Raw genomic sequence first — 15893 nt, forward strand, 5'->3', positions numbered from 1 at the left:
GCGGCGGCGGCAAGAGAGAGAGAAGGAGAGTCGCGCCCGGCGGTGCTGCGCTGCGCTCGGGCTGATCCCGGCTGCGATCCCGGCAGCCCCGGTGCAATTGAGGCGAGGCGGCCCGGGCGATGCTCGGTCGCTAGCCCGGCTTTTCTGCAGCCGGGGAGGGGGGTCCGATGGCCGGGCTGCGCGGAGCCGGGAGGGCGCCGATCCCCGGCTGCCCCCGAGTCCGGCCATCCCGGGGCAACGGCGCCGAAGGGCGCGCTCGCCCGCCTCGCCTCGCCTAACCCCGCCGCCGGAGTCCCAGGAGGAGGATCGCCTCGCCGCCGGATCTCCGGGTGGCCGGCGATGGATCCCGGCGCCTCGCCTCCCTCCGGGGCTGAAGGGACCGCGACCTGAGCCTCTCCCGCCGCCGCCGCCGCCGGAGCTGCCCCCCTCCTCCTCTCCATCCCCCCCAGCCGGCCATGTATAGCCCGAAGTCGCCGGTCTCGAGGAAGAAAAGGAAAACTCTCCGCTCCCCGCCCGGCTGCTGGAGTTGTCCGGGGTCCGCAGGGTCGCTCTCGGTGCGCGCTGGGCGGAGGGAGCCGCCGCTCGGGTCAGTTTCACTGAGCTGGTCAGTTTCACGCCTGGACCACCGGCCGCCTTGTCAATTTCGGGAGTGATCGCAGGTCGCCGCGGAAAGCCTCCCTGCTTGGAGCGGAGTTTCTCTCGCTTTGCCTTGCTTTCTTCTTTCTTTCTTTCTTTCTTTTTGGTCTTCTCTTCCCCCCACCCCCTCTCTTCCTCTCTTCCTCTCTCTGTCGCACGGACGGCTGCTCCTCGATAGGAGGCTTACTCCAGGATTATACAGCCAGCCGCTCGCCCTCCCGGCTGAATCGGGACAGATCGCAGGGGACCTGTTTGGAAACGGCAAGTCCTCCTTCCCGAAGCTCCGGGCTGTCTCGCTCCGAAGAACTTGCATGCTTTCGTCGCGGACTAATAATCTCCTCTACTATAGATGTCTATCGATTATATAAGATTGCCCCGGGCTCCCCGCCGAGGGGCTGCGGCTCAGCCGGAGACCGCAGGCGTTGAGTCCAGGAGGTCGGTCCCCGCAGCCTTCTCCGGTTACGAGGAGCTCAGGTAGCCGGGCTGGGAGGGGAAAGAGCCTCGCCTGCAGCGGTGGAGAGAGCCGCCGTCGACGCGGGGCGGGATGCTCTGGTTTGACGTTGGACCGATGCTCTGGTTGGATATAAGGCCGTTTCCTATGTCCGGCTCCAGGTCGTCCCTGCCGCATACGGGATGGATGCTACCAGGTGGTCCTCGCGCGGGAAGGCCGGCCCTTTAAACCCGAGGGGCGCGTTTGGCTCTCCTGTAGACCCCTTCCCGGCTTTGGACTCTGGGGTCCCAAGGAGGGGCCGATGAGCTTCGATTTCACTCAGCTGGGCTTTCCCTCCCGTTCTCCCTCGCTGCGATACCCCGGGGTGGGTGGGTAGAGATGCCATTTCCCAAGCCGGCACCCCATCCAGAGGAATATCCAGTGCCAAAGAAGGCATGGGGAGACCCCCGGCTTCTGAAATAACTGGCTGAGCCTCCCCTACGCGCCCAGGGGGGTCAGGGGAGGGGGGGGTCCGGCGGCCAGCTGCCTGCCTTCCCCCCGTGATAGGCCTGTCCCCTCTTCCCGCCCCCCACCATGGAGCTCTCCGAGGTGCACTGCCTGAGTGACAGCGACGAGTTGTACACCATCAACCAGACGCCCCCTAGTGGCGGGGCCCGTTCCCAGCGCCTGCTATGGCAGACGGCTGTGCGCCACATCACCGAGCAGCGCTTCATCCAGGAGCAGGGCAAAGGGCTGGGGGCAGAGGAGGCCTGCTGCCCCAACCACTCCCACCACCACCCTCGGCGCCAGTCGGCGGGCAAAGGCCTCGGGGGCCACAACAACGGGGGCACCAAAGTCTTCCCGGAGCGCGCCAGTGGCGGAGACCTGGGCTTCCTGCGCCTGGAGTGCGCTCCCAGCAACTCGGACTTCTTCCTCAACTGGGGCTACACGTACCGGGGTGTGATCTTCCCCACCTTGCGCAACTCCTTCAAGTCCCGGGACTTGGAGCGCCTCTACCAGCGCTACTTCCTGGGCCAGCGGCGCAAGTCGGAGGTGGTGGTGAACATCCTGGATGTGCTCACCAAGCTGACCCTCCTGCTGCTCCACCTCACCTTGGCCTCGGCTCCCATGGACCCCGTTAAGGGCATCCTGCTGGGCTTCTTCACCGGCATCGAGGTGGTCATCTGTGCCTTAGTGGTGGTCAGGAAGGACACGACCTCGTACACTTATCTCCAGTACAGCGGGGTGGTCACGTGGGTGGCCATGGCCACCCAGATCCTGGCGGCTGGCTTGGGTTGTGGCCTCCTTGGGGACGGCATTGGCTATGTGCTCTTCACCCTCTTCGTCACCTACAGCATGCTGCCTCTGCCCCTCACCTGGGCCATCTTGGCTGGATTGGTCACCTCCGTCCTACAACTCGTCATGCAGATAGTCATCCCCCGGCTGGCTGTGATCTCCATCAACCAGGTATTTCCCATGGGTTAATTCTTCTTCCTGCCTTGGGTCACCTTGAGTCAATAACTGGTCGGTGCTTTATCCATCTTGGGTCACCTTGATTTGGTCACTGGTTGGGTACTTCTTCATGGAGGTAGTTGAGTACTTGTTGGATACTTCTTTATGGAGGTACTTGAGTACTTGTTGGGTACTTCTTCATGCTGCTGTGCATTGTGGTTTGGATTAAAGAAACCTGTCTCATGATAGAGCATTCAATTTCAGGAGGAGTTGTGGAGCAGTGGGAGAACCTCTGCTGTGGTTGTAGAAGGTCACAGGTTCAATCTCTGGCATCTCCAGTTAAGAGGACCGGGCAATAGGTGATGTGAAAAACCTCAACCTGAGATCCAGGAGAGCCACTGCCAGTCTGAGTAGACAATACCAACTTTGTGGGAGGGGCTGTGGCTTAGTGGTAGAGCTTTGGATCTGCTTTGGATATGGAAGGTCCTACATTCAACCACCAGCATGTCTAGTTAAAAAGGCTCTGGTAGGAGGTGATGTCTGAAACCTGGAGAGCCACTGCCAGTCTGAGTAGACAATACTAACCTTGGTGGACCAATTATCTGATTCACTGTAAGGCAGCTCAATGTGTGTTTACGTGAGCTTCAACAATAGCCTTCCTTCATGCAAAAGTCTCAGAGATTTCAGGGAACCTCTAGAGTCACACCTTCTGAGTACAGATCTCCCCGTCACTTATTTATTTAGCAGCTTATGCTGGATTTAGTATAGTCAACTAAAGCATAGCAGTGTGGACAAAGCACGCAGCACCTATCAGCTCAGGAAAACAGTTTAGAAAAAAATATAGAGAATAATATTTTAGACAAATATAATATGGGGGTTATCATGAATACAAATTTTAGTAGAATTGTAATGAACATTTTAATTTTAATTTAGAAGTATGACGTGCTAATGCGTCAAGTATTAGATGTGGTGGATTGTCACAAGAATATATGTTTATTTTTACTTTTCCCTCCCTATCCCCTCCTGTTTTATTTTGTACCCTAAAAATCCAATAAATTTTTTTCAACAACAACAAAAAAGGAAACCTGTTTAGGGCTGTTTAGCTTGGAAAGAAGGCGGTTAAGGGGAGACATGATAGAGGTTTATAAAATTACGCATGGTTTGGAGAGAGTGGACAGGGAGGAGCTTTTCTCCCTCTTTCATCATACCAGAACATGGGGTCATTTGCTGAAGCTGGAGGGTGAGAGATTCGAAACTGATGAAAGGAAGTATTTCTTCACACAATGCATAGTTAAATTGTGGAACTCCCTGCCCCAGGATGTGGTGATGGTTGCCAACTTGGAAGGCTTTAAGAGGGGAGTGGACATGTTCATGGAGGAGAGGGCTATTCATGGCTACTAGTAAAAATGGATACTAGTCATGATGCATACCTATTTTCTCCAGGATCAGAGGAGCAGGCAGGATAATGCTGCTGCAGTTGTCTTGGTTGTGGCCTTCCTAGAGGCACCTGGTTGACCACTGTGTGGACAGACTGCTGGACTTGATGGACCTTGGTCTGATCCAGCATGGTTTTTCTTATGTTCTTATGTTGGGGGAAAAAACAGAATTAAATTTTATAACACCCAAGTAGAAGAAAGGGATGAAAAAACAGAACTGAACAAAGCCAATCAATGCAGTCAATCAAACATAAAATATAAAACAATATATAGTTGTGAATTTCCTGCATTGTGCAGGGGACTGGACTAGATGACCCTAGTGGTCCCTTCCAACTCTATGATTCTATGATTTTATATGAAAATCTTGAGGATGTTCTATAGGTGCCACCACAGGGAAGGCCCCCCCTCTGCAAGTAGTTGCCCACCTACCTTCCAAAAGTGGAGGCACACGGATAAGGACCTTGGCTAATGACCCAAGTTGATAGGCAGGTGCTTACGTGAGTAGGCAGTGCACATAGAAACAGAGCTGGAAGGTACCTCAAGGGTCATATAGCCCAACCCCCTCACAACACAGGAAATTCACAACTACTTTCCCACCCCCTTCTCCAGTGACCCCTGCTTTATGCCCAGAGGAAGGAAAAAACCTCCAGGAACCCTGGCCAATCTGTCCTGGAGGAAAATTCCTTCCTAACCCCAAAGTGGCGATTGGCATTACCCTGGGCATGTAAGAAAGGACCACGAAAGCCGAGCACTGGCTCATCCCTTCCTGCCCACCCAGGGACCCTGGTCCCAGACCACAGAGCTTTAAAGGGAACTACTAGCACTTTGAGCTGTGCTTCAAAAATAGCCACTGTGTGGCTGGAAACGACAGAAACGGGGCCTGTTCATGAGCAGCCAACTGGGTCATCAAAATGACAGCTCTCCAAGAAAGGTGACAACAGAGATCCAGATGGGATCCCAGACAGAAGAGATGAAAGAATCAGTAAGTCACTTTTTGGTGCTCCAGTTGTGTATATCTCTCACATTTCTATATCTGCCTTCCTCCAAGGATCTCAGGGTGACCGACATGAATGAATATAAGAAGAGCCCTGCTGGATCAGACCAGTGGCCCATCTAGTCCAGCATCTTTTCTGAGAGCCAGCGTGGTGTAGTGGGTAAGAGTGGCGGACTCTAATCTGGAGAACTGGGTTTTATTCCCTTCTCCTCCACATGAGCGGCAGACTCTAATCTGGCGAACCGGGTTGGTTTCCCCACTCCTCCACATGAAGCCTGCTGGGCGACCTTGGGCTAGTCACAGTTCTCTCTGAACTCTCTCAACCCCACCTACCTCCAAGGTGCCTGTTGTGGGGTGGGGGAGGGAAGGCAATTGTAAGCCAGTTTGAGACTCCTTAAGAGTAGAGAAAAGTGGGGTGTAAAAACCAACTCCTCTTCTTCTGCTGCTTCTTCTTCTGTTTCTTCTTCCTCCTCCACAGTGGCCAACCAGTTTCTATGGAGAGTCAACAATAGGGTGTAGAGGCAAAGGCCTTCCCTTGATATTGCCGCCTGGCACTGCTGTTCAGAAGTTTTCTGCCTTTGAACTTGGAGCTTCCCTTTAGTCCTCTTGCCAGTAGCCACCAATGGACCAATCCTCCATAGATGTGTCTAATCCCCTTTGAAAGCTGTCTGTGCTTGTGGTGATCACTGCATCCTCTGGCAACGAGCTTCACAATTTAATCACTCATTGAGTTATCCCATTTTATCCTCACAACAACCATCCTTTACGTAAAAAAAAAACTTCATTCATACCTCCACTTTTCTCCCCAGTGGGGATCCAATGCTAGTGCTACTGCCACCATTCTCTTCTCCCTAATTTTATCCCCAAAACAACCCTGTGAGGTAGGTTAGGCCGAGAGTGTGCAGCTGACCCAGGGTTGCCAAACAAGCTTCCGTGACAGAGTAGAGATTCAGACATGGATCTCTCATGTCCTAGCCTGACACTGCAACCACGACCCCACACTGGCTCTTGACCCTGTGAGGTAGGCTAGGTTGAGAGGCAGCAACCAGCCCTGGGTCACTTTGTGGACTTAACTGCTGGGCAAGAAGAAGAGTTGGTTTTTATACCCCGGTTTTCTATCCCTTTAAGGAGTCTCAAAGTGGCTTGCAATCGCCTTTCCTTCCCCTCCCCACAACAGAGGAAGGTGGGGCTGAGAGAGTTCAGAGAAAACTGTGACTAGCCCAAGGTCACCCAGCTGGCTTCATGTGTAGGAGTGGGGAAACCAACCCGGTTCACCAGATTAGAGTCCGCCGCTCATGCAGAGGAGTAGGGAATCAAACCCAGTTCTCCAGATTAGAGCGGTGGTTTGGAGCGGTGATCTGGAGAACTGGGTTTGATTCCCCACTCCTCCATGTGAGCAGTGGATGCTAATCTGGTGATCTGGATTTGTTTCCCCACTCCTACACATGAAGCCAGCTGGGTGACCTTGGGCTAGTCACAGCTACTTCACCGCCTGCTTGTAGACCACTTTACTGAACCAGTGGTTGTTATTGATCAAATGGAAACCATGGCTGGGTTTTGTTCTGTTGCAATCCTAAAAAGAGTTAAGATCACCATTGAAATCCATGGGCGAAGACAGGTGAAACTCTGCTTAGGATAACAAAATTGGTGTCTCAATCTTCCCCTCTTTGCTGTTTGAAAAAAGCGGTTATCCACCCTCCCCCCCCCCCGGAATGTGAGTTTGTGAGTGGTAATTGCTCTGTTCTCTCCCCCCACTGTCTTTGAGCTCTCTCAGCCCCACCTACCTCAAAGGGTGTCTGTTGTGGAGAGGGGAAGGGAAGGTGAGTGTAAGCTAGTTTCCCTTAAGTGGTAGAGAACAATGCCCTGCTCTTTCCATAGAGGCTGTCTGCCTGGAAACGAGCAGCTGAACCATTGCCTGGCATGGAAGTAAATCATATTACCTGGTAAATGGCATCCAATTAGTGGTGGAAAGGGCTGTCAAGTAGCAGCCATCCTATGGTAGCCTCATAGGGTTTCCAAGATGAGAGACAAACAGAGGTGGTGTGCTTCTACCGGTCTCTGTCTAGAGATCCTGGACTTCCTTGGTAGTCTTGGTAGACTTCTTTGGTGGCCCCCATAGGGTTTTCAAGGTGAGAGACCAACAGAGATGGTGTGCTTCTACCTGCCTCTGTCTGGAGATCCTGGACTTCTTTGGTGGTCTTGGTGGACTTCTTTGGTGGCCCCATAGGGTTTTCAAGGTGAGAGACCAACAGAGGTGGCATGCTTCTACCTGCCTCTGTCTAGAGATCCTGGACTTCTTTGGTGGTCTTGGTGGACTTCTTTGGTGGCCCCATAGGGTTTTCAAGGTGAGAGACAAATAGAGGTGGCATGCTTCTACCTGCCTCTGTCTAGAGATCCTGGACTTCCTTGGTGGTCTTGGTGGACTTCCTTGGTGCCCCATAGGGTTTTCAAGGTGAGAGACTAACAGAGGTGGCATGCTTCTACCTGCCTCTGTCTGCAGATCCTGGACTTCCTTGGTGGTCTCCCATCCAAAGACTAACCAGGGGCAACCCTGCTTAGCTTCTGAGATCTGATGAGATCGGTCTAGCCTGGCCCATCCAATCTAGGTGACATCCCATTAAACCTCTGTTAAAGGAACATGATTTTTCTCCTTGCAGATGGCCACTCTAAACATGGCTAGCAATATTAAACCACCTACAAGGTGGTCTATGCTTGTTTCTACAAGCATAGAAACATGCTTGATTAGGGTTGCCAGGTCTCACCGGTGGAAGGTTTTTGGGATGGATCCTGAGGAGGATGGGCTTTGGGAAGGGGAGGGACTTCAATGCCATACAGTCCAACTGACAAAGTGGCCATTTTCTCCAGGGGAACTGATCTCTATCGGCTGGAGATCAGCTGTAATAGCAGGAGATCTCCAGTTAGTACCTGGAGGGTGGCAACCCTATGCTTAATTGACAGCAACACGCGCAAACACAAACCTTTTCATTGAAATGATTGGTTTCATTAACTTCATTTATCACCCGCCTCTCTCACCAAGACTCACGGTGGATTACCAAATTAGAAGCCATGTAATAGAGACCAGTAAATGCAGACTGTAAACGATGCAATAAAAACTGGAATGCACAGTTAGAGAACAGAGAAATAGAAGCTGCATAAGACAACCCAATAGGTTTACAAGCATAACAAATTAAGGCAACACAGTATTAAAACCATCATAGCCCGCATTATTAGGGTTGCCAGGTCCCTCTTCACCACTGGTGGGTTTTTGGGGCAGAGCCTCAGGAGGATGGGGTTTGGGAGGGGAGGGACTTCAGTGCCATAGAGTCCAATTGCCAAAGCAACCATTTTCTACAGGTGATCTGAGCTCTATCGACTGGAGATCAGTTGTAATAGCAGGAGATCTCCAGCTAGTACCTGGAGGTTGGCAACCCTATGCATGATGCTGTGAAAGTTGACAAGTGGGGATAAAAAGGTGAATTCCACTTCCTGTTATTGACCCCTGGATCCTGGCACTCAGAGGTGGCTCTAAACATGAGAATTCCATTTACTCGCTGTAGCTATACCCACTGATGGACTTACGTGCCGGATTGACATATAAGCTAAACAAGCTATAGCTTAGGGCCCCACTCTCTTGGGGGCCCTCCAAAAATTTAAAGGAAATAATAATTATTTCACTATTAATATACTCTTTCTTAATTGTATTTCAGTTCAACAATTACTTTGACAAAATACATATTTTGTTATGTGCAAATGGCTTTAGATACCTATTAGGTCCATAAATTATCATATAGCATATATTCAACACAAAAAGCAGCGACAATTTGTTGTTGACAAAGGACAGCTGGACATATAAAGGGCTCCATTACCTTCAATAGCTTAGGGCCTCATCAAACCTAAATCCGGCCCTGACCTACTCTATTATTACCATCATATTAGAATAAACAAAGAGCAACGAGTATTTATCGATAACCAGTGTCCGTAAACAACAAACAACATGACCACACTGCGGGGGGGAAATTCTACATAATAAAATGCCAAGGTTGAGGGTAAACATTGTCCATCAAAACGGTTTGACCCAAGGCCATAATGGAGAAACATTCAATCAATTCAATTCAATGCCATATGACTCTAAATATTTTCTTAATCTCCAACCTCTGACGATTCAAACCTACTAGTGGTCCTCGGCCCGAAGAATGTCCGGCTGTCCTCAACTAGGGCCAGGGCTTTCTTGGCCCTGGCCCCGGCCTGGTAGAATGCCCACTCTGAGGAGACTAGGGCCCTGCGGGACCTTACACAGTTCCTCAGGGCTTGTAAGACTGAGATGTTCTGCCAGACCTATGGTTGAGGGCTAGGGTTGCCAGGTCCCTCTTCACCACCGGTGGGCTTTTTTGGGGTGGAGCCTGAGGAGGGTGGGGTTTGGGAAGGGGAAGGACTTCAATGCCATAGAGTCCAATTGCCACAGCGGCCATTTTCTCCAGGTGAACTGATCTCTACTGGCTGGAGATCAATTGTAATAGCAGGAGATCTCCAGCTAGTACCTGGAGGTTGGCAACCCTATTGAGGACAGCAACTAAGGTTGCCAGCTCCAGACTAGGAAATACCTGGAGATTTTCAGGGTGGAGGCTGAGGAGGGCCGGGTTTGGAGAGGGGAGGGATGTCAATGCCATAGAGTCCAATTGCTAAAGCAGCCATTTTCTCCAGGGGAACTGATTTCTATCGCCTGGAGATCACTTGTAATAGCAGGAGATCTCCAGCCACCACCTGGAGGTTGGCAACCCTAGCAGCAACTGTTTTATCACCAGTGCTGGCCTCCCCTGCCTCTCTCCCCCCTGACTGGTTACCATCGGAGTAAGACTGCCTGGCTGTGTCACTGAGTCGGCCAAGATTCTGTGTCCAAGAAAAATTTCTGAGTGCCATCTGTCTTGTTTTAAATTGTTTTAATTTTAGACTGTTGATTTGAATTATTTATATGTATTGATGTTTTTATTATGTACAGTACATTGTGTTGTTACCCGCCCTGGGCCCAGCCTTGGCCGGGATAGAGGATGGGATACAAATATTAATATTAATTAAAAAATAAAAACATATTATGAATGGTCACCAAGCCATCAGTTAAGAACTGTGAGCTTAATAACCTCCACTGGCTTGAATAATTTATAAATGAATACGATCTTTGTTCAAAAAAGTCTGTGCATTTGCCTTCCCCCCCCCCATCTTAATTGTTTGCAGACTTATATTTCATCCATAAGTATGGTTAACCGACATCTTCTAAGCCAAACGTCAGCCGACGGTATTGCAGCCACTGTCAAATTTCTCAAAATGTAGTTGCAACCAAAAGGGAGACTGCGACAAAGAAATCAGAAGGAGGTTGAGACTGGGAAGGGCAGCCATGAAGGAACTAGTAAAAGATTCTTAAGTGTAAGGATGTGTCACTAGCAACCCAGACCAAGATAATTCATACCATCATATTCCCCATTACTATGTATGGGTGTGAAAGCTGGACAATGAAGAAAGCTGATAAGAAGAAAGTAGATTCCTTTTAAATGTGGTGTTGGAGGAGAATTTTATGGATACTGTGGACCTCCAAAAAGACATATCAGTGGGTTCAAGATCAAGATCAAATCAAGCCTGGACCCAACATGAGATGGATTCACTCAGTCAAGGAAATCCACAGCCCTCAGTTTGCAAGACTTGAACGAGGCTGTTATGGATAGTTCATTTTGGAGTTCATTAATTCATGGGGTCACCATAGTTCGAAAGCAGTTTGACAGCACTTAACACACACAACCCTATAAATATTATATTTGTTATCTATAAATATTTGGAGGAAATGGCCCCTTTGTCAATTGGACTCTATGGCATTGAAGTCCCTCCCCTCCCCAAACCCCACCCTCCTCAGGCTCCACCCCAAAAACCTCCAGGTATTTCCCAACTCGGAGCTGGCAACCCTACCCCATACCTTCTGGTCTACTAGAGGTGTGGGTTCCAAATGGCATCTGAATTTACCAGCAACCGAAAAATAGCAGTCGCAAAGAGTCCCAGTTTGGATTGGGGCCACCATTAGGGTTGCCATCCTCCAGGTACTAGAGAAAATGCAGATTCCAAATGTCAAGAAAAGAAGGGGAGACGGCTGTTTCTGATTCTTCCTCAGTCCCTCTTCCATTCAATACATGACTGTGCAAAACGTATGTATTGAATGGAAGAGGGACTGAGGAAGAATCGGAAACGGCAGTCTCCCCTTCTTTTCATGACATTTGGAACCTGCATTTTCTCTTGTACCTGGCTGAAGGACATCTGAAAATAAGAAGACATACAACAATATGAATTCTTACAGGCTTTTGTACTAGGATTGGACTTTTATAACACATGGATAGTGTTAGTAACCTGTGTTACTTACCTGGCTATTTATAGCTATTAGGATAGCTATATAGTTGTACTGTCATTGATTTTGTTTTCCATGTTGTGCAGCTTGTATAATATAACATTTTGCACTTTGTGATGCATTTTCGCTCCTGTGTTTGCTTCCTTACATTCTGTACTTACACAGTGGTGTCTTTTTTGAATAACCTCCAGGTACTAGCTGGAGATCGCCTGCTATTACAACTTATCTCCAGCTAATGGAGATCAGTTCCTCTGCAGAAAAAGGCCGTTTTGGCAAATGGACTCTATGGCATTGAAGTCTCTCCCCTCCCCAAACCCCGCCCTCCTCAGGCTCCTCCCCCAAAATCTCCATGTATTTCCCAGCCTGGAGCTGGCAACCTTGCAGATAGCTTTGTGATCCCAAAACTCTCCATTTTTGCAACCGGATTTGGAATTCTTTTCTTCGCTTGTCAGGTATGCGAGTCTTCATCCAGCTCCTTATGAACCAGGGAATTTGCTCTTTTTGTTTTTCTCCCACTTGCAGAATGCGGCAGTTTAGAATCACCTCTCTGTACTTTGGTAAATTGCTCTCTATTTATACCCTGCGCTGTGATTCAATTCCGCTGGTCTTTCTGAGCGGATTATCAGGCAAGCATGAAGGGCAGGGAGGAAAGGACAATGAACCTAGAATAAAGGAAAGCACCAGAATTGAGTCACTTTCTCGGCATGAGAGCATTTAGGTAGGTACGGTTGCCAACAGGCCTGGAGAAAAATGTCCTGACCCTTTAATAGGGGCTTAATGTTTGGAAACTGGCAGCTGAGGCTTTTCAATAACATCACCTCGTAAATAATAATAATAAGAGTTGGTTTTTATATGCTGGCTTTCTCTACCACTTAAGGGGGATTCAAACTGACTTACAATCACCTTCCCTTCCCCTCCCCACAACAGACACCCTGTGAGGTAGTTGGCACTGAGAGAGTTCGAAGAGAACTGTGACTAGTCCAAGGTCACCCAGCTGGCTTCATGTGCAGGAGTGGGGAAACAAATCCATTTCACCAGATTAGCATCCGCCGCTCATGTGGAGGAGTGGGGAATCAAACTCGGTTCTCCAGATCAGAGTCCACCGCTCCAAACCACTGCTCTTAACCACTACACCACGCTACATCCCATCAAACCTCTATTAAAGGGACAGGGCATTTTTTCCCCCTCCAGGCAGTTGGCAACCATATCTGTATTCCATTTTGGAGGTTTGAAACGTGCGGCTGCATGCTCATTAGGGTTGCCAACCTCCAGGTACTAGCTGGAGATATCCTGCTATTACAACTGATCTCCAGCCGATAGAGATCAGTTCACCTGGAGAAAATGACTGCTTTGGCAATTGGACTCTATGGCACTGAAGTCCCTCCCCAAACCCCACCCTCCTCAGGCTCCATCCCCAAAACCTCCCACTGGTGGTGAAGAGGGACCTGGCAACCCTAGCTGAGGGCGAGAAATCTCAGTGAGGTATAATGCCCTAGACTAGAGTCCACCTCCAAAGCAGCCATTTTATCCAGGGGAACTGATTTCTGTAGTGTGGAGATGAGTTGCAATTCCGGAAGCTCTCCAGGCCGTATGTGGAGACTGTCAACCTTAAAAAAAATTCTGCCGCATGTATAGATCAATGAGACACCTGTTAAAAGGGGTAAAGAGATTTGTGGAAGACAGATCAGTTGGCAGTTACGGACAATTGTCGCTAAATAGAATACCTCTGAATATCAACTTCAGGAGCAGGCAATGTAAGATCTAGGAGGCATCTCATTGGATTCCAAATCAGGTGGGTTGGGTAGATATAGAGGATTACCATCTACAGAATGTGTATGCTTATGTGGAGATTGGAATATCGAGTCTCTTGAGCATTTTTTTTATTGTAACATCTATACTCATATTAGGGAAACTCTGATTACCCCCATAATTTTCCACCATCCCGGCAAAAATAGGAGTCTTCTCTCAGTTATGCCAGCAGAAAAGAATCAAGCGATCACTTTCAAAGTCGCCAAATTTGGATGGATGGCCTATAAGACTAAGAAAACTTGGGCAAGCCATATATAGGCTTTTCAGCTATAATTCTTCTAAAGGTATTGTATAATTCTATGAATTTATAATTTTAAAATTAAAATTTCTTTTCTCAACAGTTATTTGATACTGGAAGTCTGAATTATTATATGGGTTTTATTGTATTGGTCTTGGACTCTATTAAATAAATGTATTTATTCATGCGTGGCTAGGGTTGCAAGCCAGGTGGGGGATTATAACTGATCTCCAGGCAACAGAGATCAGTTCATCTGGAGAAAATGGCTGCTTTGGAAGGCGGACTCTATGGCAATGTACCCCATTGAAGCCCTCCACAAACCCCACCCTCCTCAGGTTCCACCCCAAAAATCTCCTGGTAGGGTTGTCAGGTCCCTCTTTGCCACCAGTGGGAGGTTTTTGGGGCGGAGCCTGAGGAGGGCGGGGTTTGGAGAGGGGAAGGACTTCAGTGCCATAGAGTCCAATTGCCAAAGCGGCCATTTTCTCCAAATGAACTGATCTCTATCAGCTGGAGATCTGTAATAGCAGGAGATCTCCAGCTAGTATCTGGAGATTACTCAAAAGGGACAACACTGTGTAAGTACAGAATGTAAGGAAGCAAACACAGGAGCGAAAGTGTATCATAAAGTGCAAAATATAATATGAGGCAAGCTACATAACATGAAAAGACAGGACCAATGATAGTGCAACAATATATCTGTCCTAATAGCTATACATAGCCAAGTGTATAACACAGGAATACTCTCCCCAAATGGGCTTGCATGTGTTATAAAAGTCCAATATTGGTACAATAGCCTGTAAAAGTATATGTAATAGCGAATCTTCCTGTTTTCAGAAGTCCTTCAGCCAGGTACAAGAGAAAAAGCAGGTTCCAAATGTCAAGAAAAGAAGGGGAGACAGCTGTTTCCGATTCTTCCCCAGTCCCTCTTCAATTCAATACGTGACTGTACAAAGTCTCCTCTCAATTTATACCTGGAACCACCTCTAGTATAATCCAATTTTCATTAGTTCCATTATTAAGAAAGTCAGATCGGTTCCCAGAGGGATACCTGAAAGAATGGCAGAGCTCCACTCCTATTTTACTACTGTCTAGATTATCTCCAGGTATTTCCCAACCCGGAGCTGGCAACCCCAAGGGGGGCCTTGATGTGATCTTGCATGGCCCTTCTTATGTTCTTGCATTCATGGAGCCTTTCAGAGTATCACTATCCTTTAGCATTCATTCACCCTTGACTTCATGGTCACTGAATCCTCCTTTTGTAGCTTTGTTTCGCCGTTTTCTCTCTCTCCTTCCCTCTCTGATTGCACAAACCATTTACTGCCTCTGGTTAGTTTGCTTGGCTGCCTTTCCTTGTGAGGCTCCCTCTGTTTCCAGGAGGGAGATGGTGTTTGATATGCGGCTCGACACTTAGGCTAGAGAGCAGCAATTATCCTCTGCCTCGCTGAAGAATCTTTGCTGCCTGAAAGTTGGCGTTATCGAATGACCTCCTGAAATAGCTCGCAGTGTTTGCCATGAGCACTGAAAGTTCACTGCTGGAGATAGCATCCTTCGGTTGGGACATATGCTTGCTTAGAGTGGTCAGCAGGTAGGGTTGTCAACCTCCAGGTGCTAGCTGGAGATCTCCTGTTATTGCAACTGATCTCCAGCCGATAGAGATCAGTTCCCCCGGAGAAAATGGCCGTTTTGGCAATTGGACTCTATAGCATTGAGGTCCCTCTCCTCTCCCAACCCTGCCCTCCTCAGGCTCTGCCCCAAAAACCTCACACCGCTGGTGAAGAGGGACCTGGCAACCCTACTGACAGGCCTGCAGAGAAAAATGTCCTACCCCTTTAATATGTGGGAATGGGTAGACCCGGGAACTATGCTATTGGGACTAATACCATCAGACACTGAAAAAGATAGAAGAGAAGTATTCAGTTACATGATTACAGCTTCCAGAGTTGCGTTAGCTACCAAGGAAAACAGGAAGAAATTCCAGAAATAGACTGCTGGCGAGAGAAAGTGTCTGAGTATGCGGTGATGGCCAAATTGACACATCTGTTGAACAAAAGATCATTGGAAGAATTGCAAAGAAAATGGGAAGTAGATTATGATTAGGCTAAATTGTAAATTCTAAAGTTAGTAGATAACTTTATAATCTAGCATGATAAATATAATGGGCAAACTATGCAGTAGTTTTTGAAAATATTGACAGGCATTATAAAAGAAATCTAGAATACTAATATGGTTGTATAAAACGTATAAGTACAATAGAATTAAAAGGCTTCTTTTCTCCTTATATATCTAAAGTAGTTAAGATGGTACCAGGTTCTAAGGTACTTACAAGTATAACAAAAAATAGATATTTGATAAGTTATTTTAAGGGGGGGAAATGTGAATAGTTGGTAATTTTAGTGCTTTTTCAGGTACACTTGTTTTTATGTTTTTATGTTATGCCTATGTATGGTAGATATGTTGTGTGTTTTGTTATTGTTATGTAGAATTTTAAATAAAAATATTTAAATAAAAATATGTGG

At 48.1% G+C, this 15893-nt stretch overlaps 1 protein-coding gene across 2 annotated transcripts in view; it reads left to right on the plus strand.

Moving 5' to 3' along the window:
* The first annotated feature begins 1659 nt into the window (after positions 1-1659).
* The window catches only part of ADCY8 (adenylate cyclase 8), a 139458-nt gene continuing 125224 nt past the window's right edge, over positions 1660-15893 (plus strand). For both annotated transcript variants that reach the window (XM_056854245.1, XM_056854247.1), the window contains exon 1: positions 1660-2533. In XM_056854245.1, the coding sequence (XP_056710223.1) occupies positions 1661-2533 (873 nt within the window). In that variant the 5' untranslated portion in view covers position 1660. The remainder of the gene's footprint in view (positions 2534-15893) is intronic.

Source organism: Euleptes europaea, chromosome 8 (genome assembly GCF_029931775.1).
Source record: "Euleptes europaea isolate rEulEur1 chromosome 8, rEulEur1.hap1, whole genome shotgun sequence".
Lineage (NCBI taxonomy): Eukaryota > Metazoa > Chordata > Lepidosauria > Squamata > Sphaerodactylidae > Euleptes > Euleptes europaea.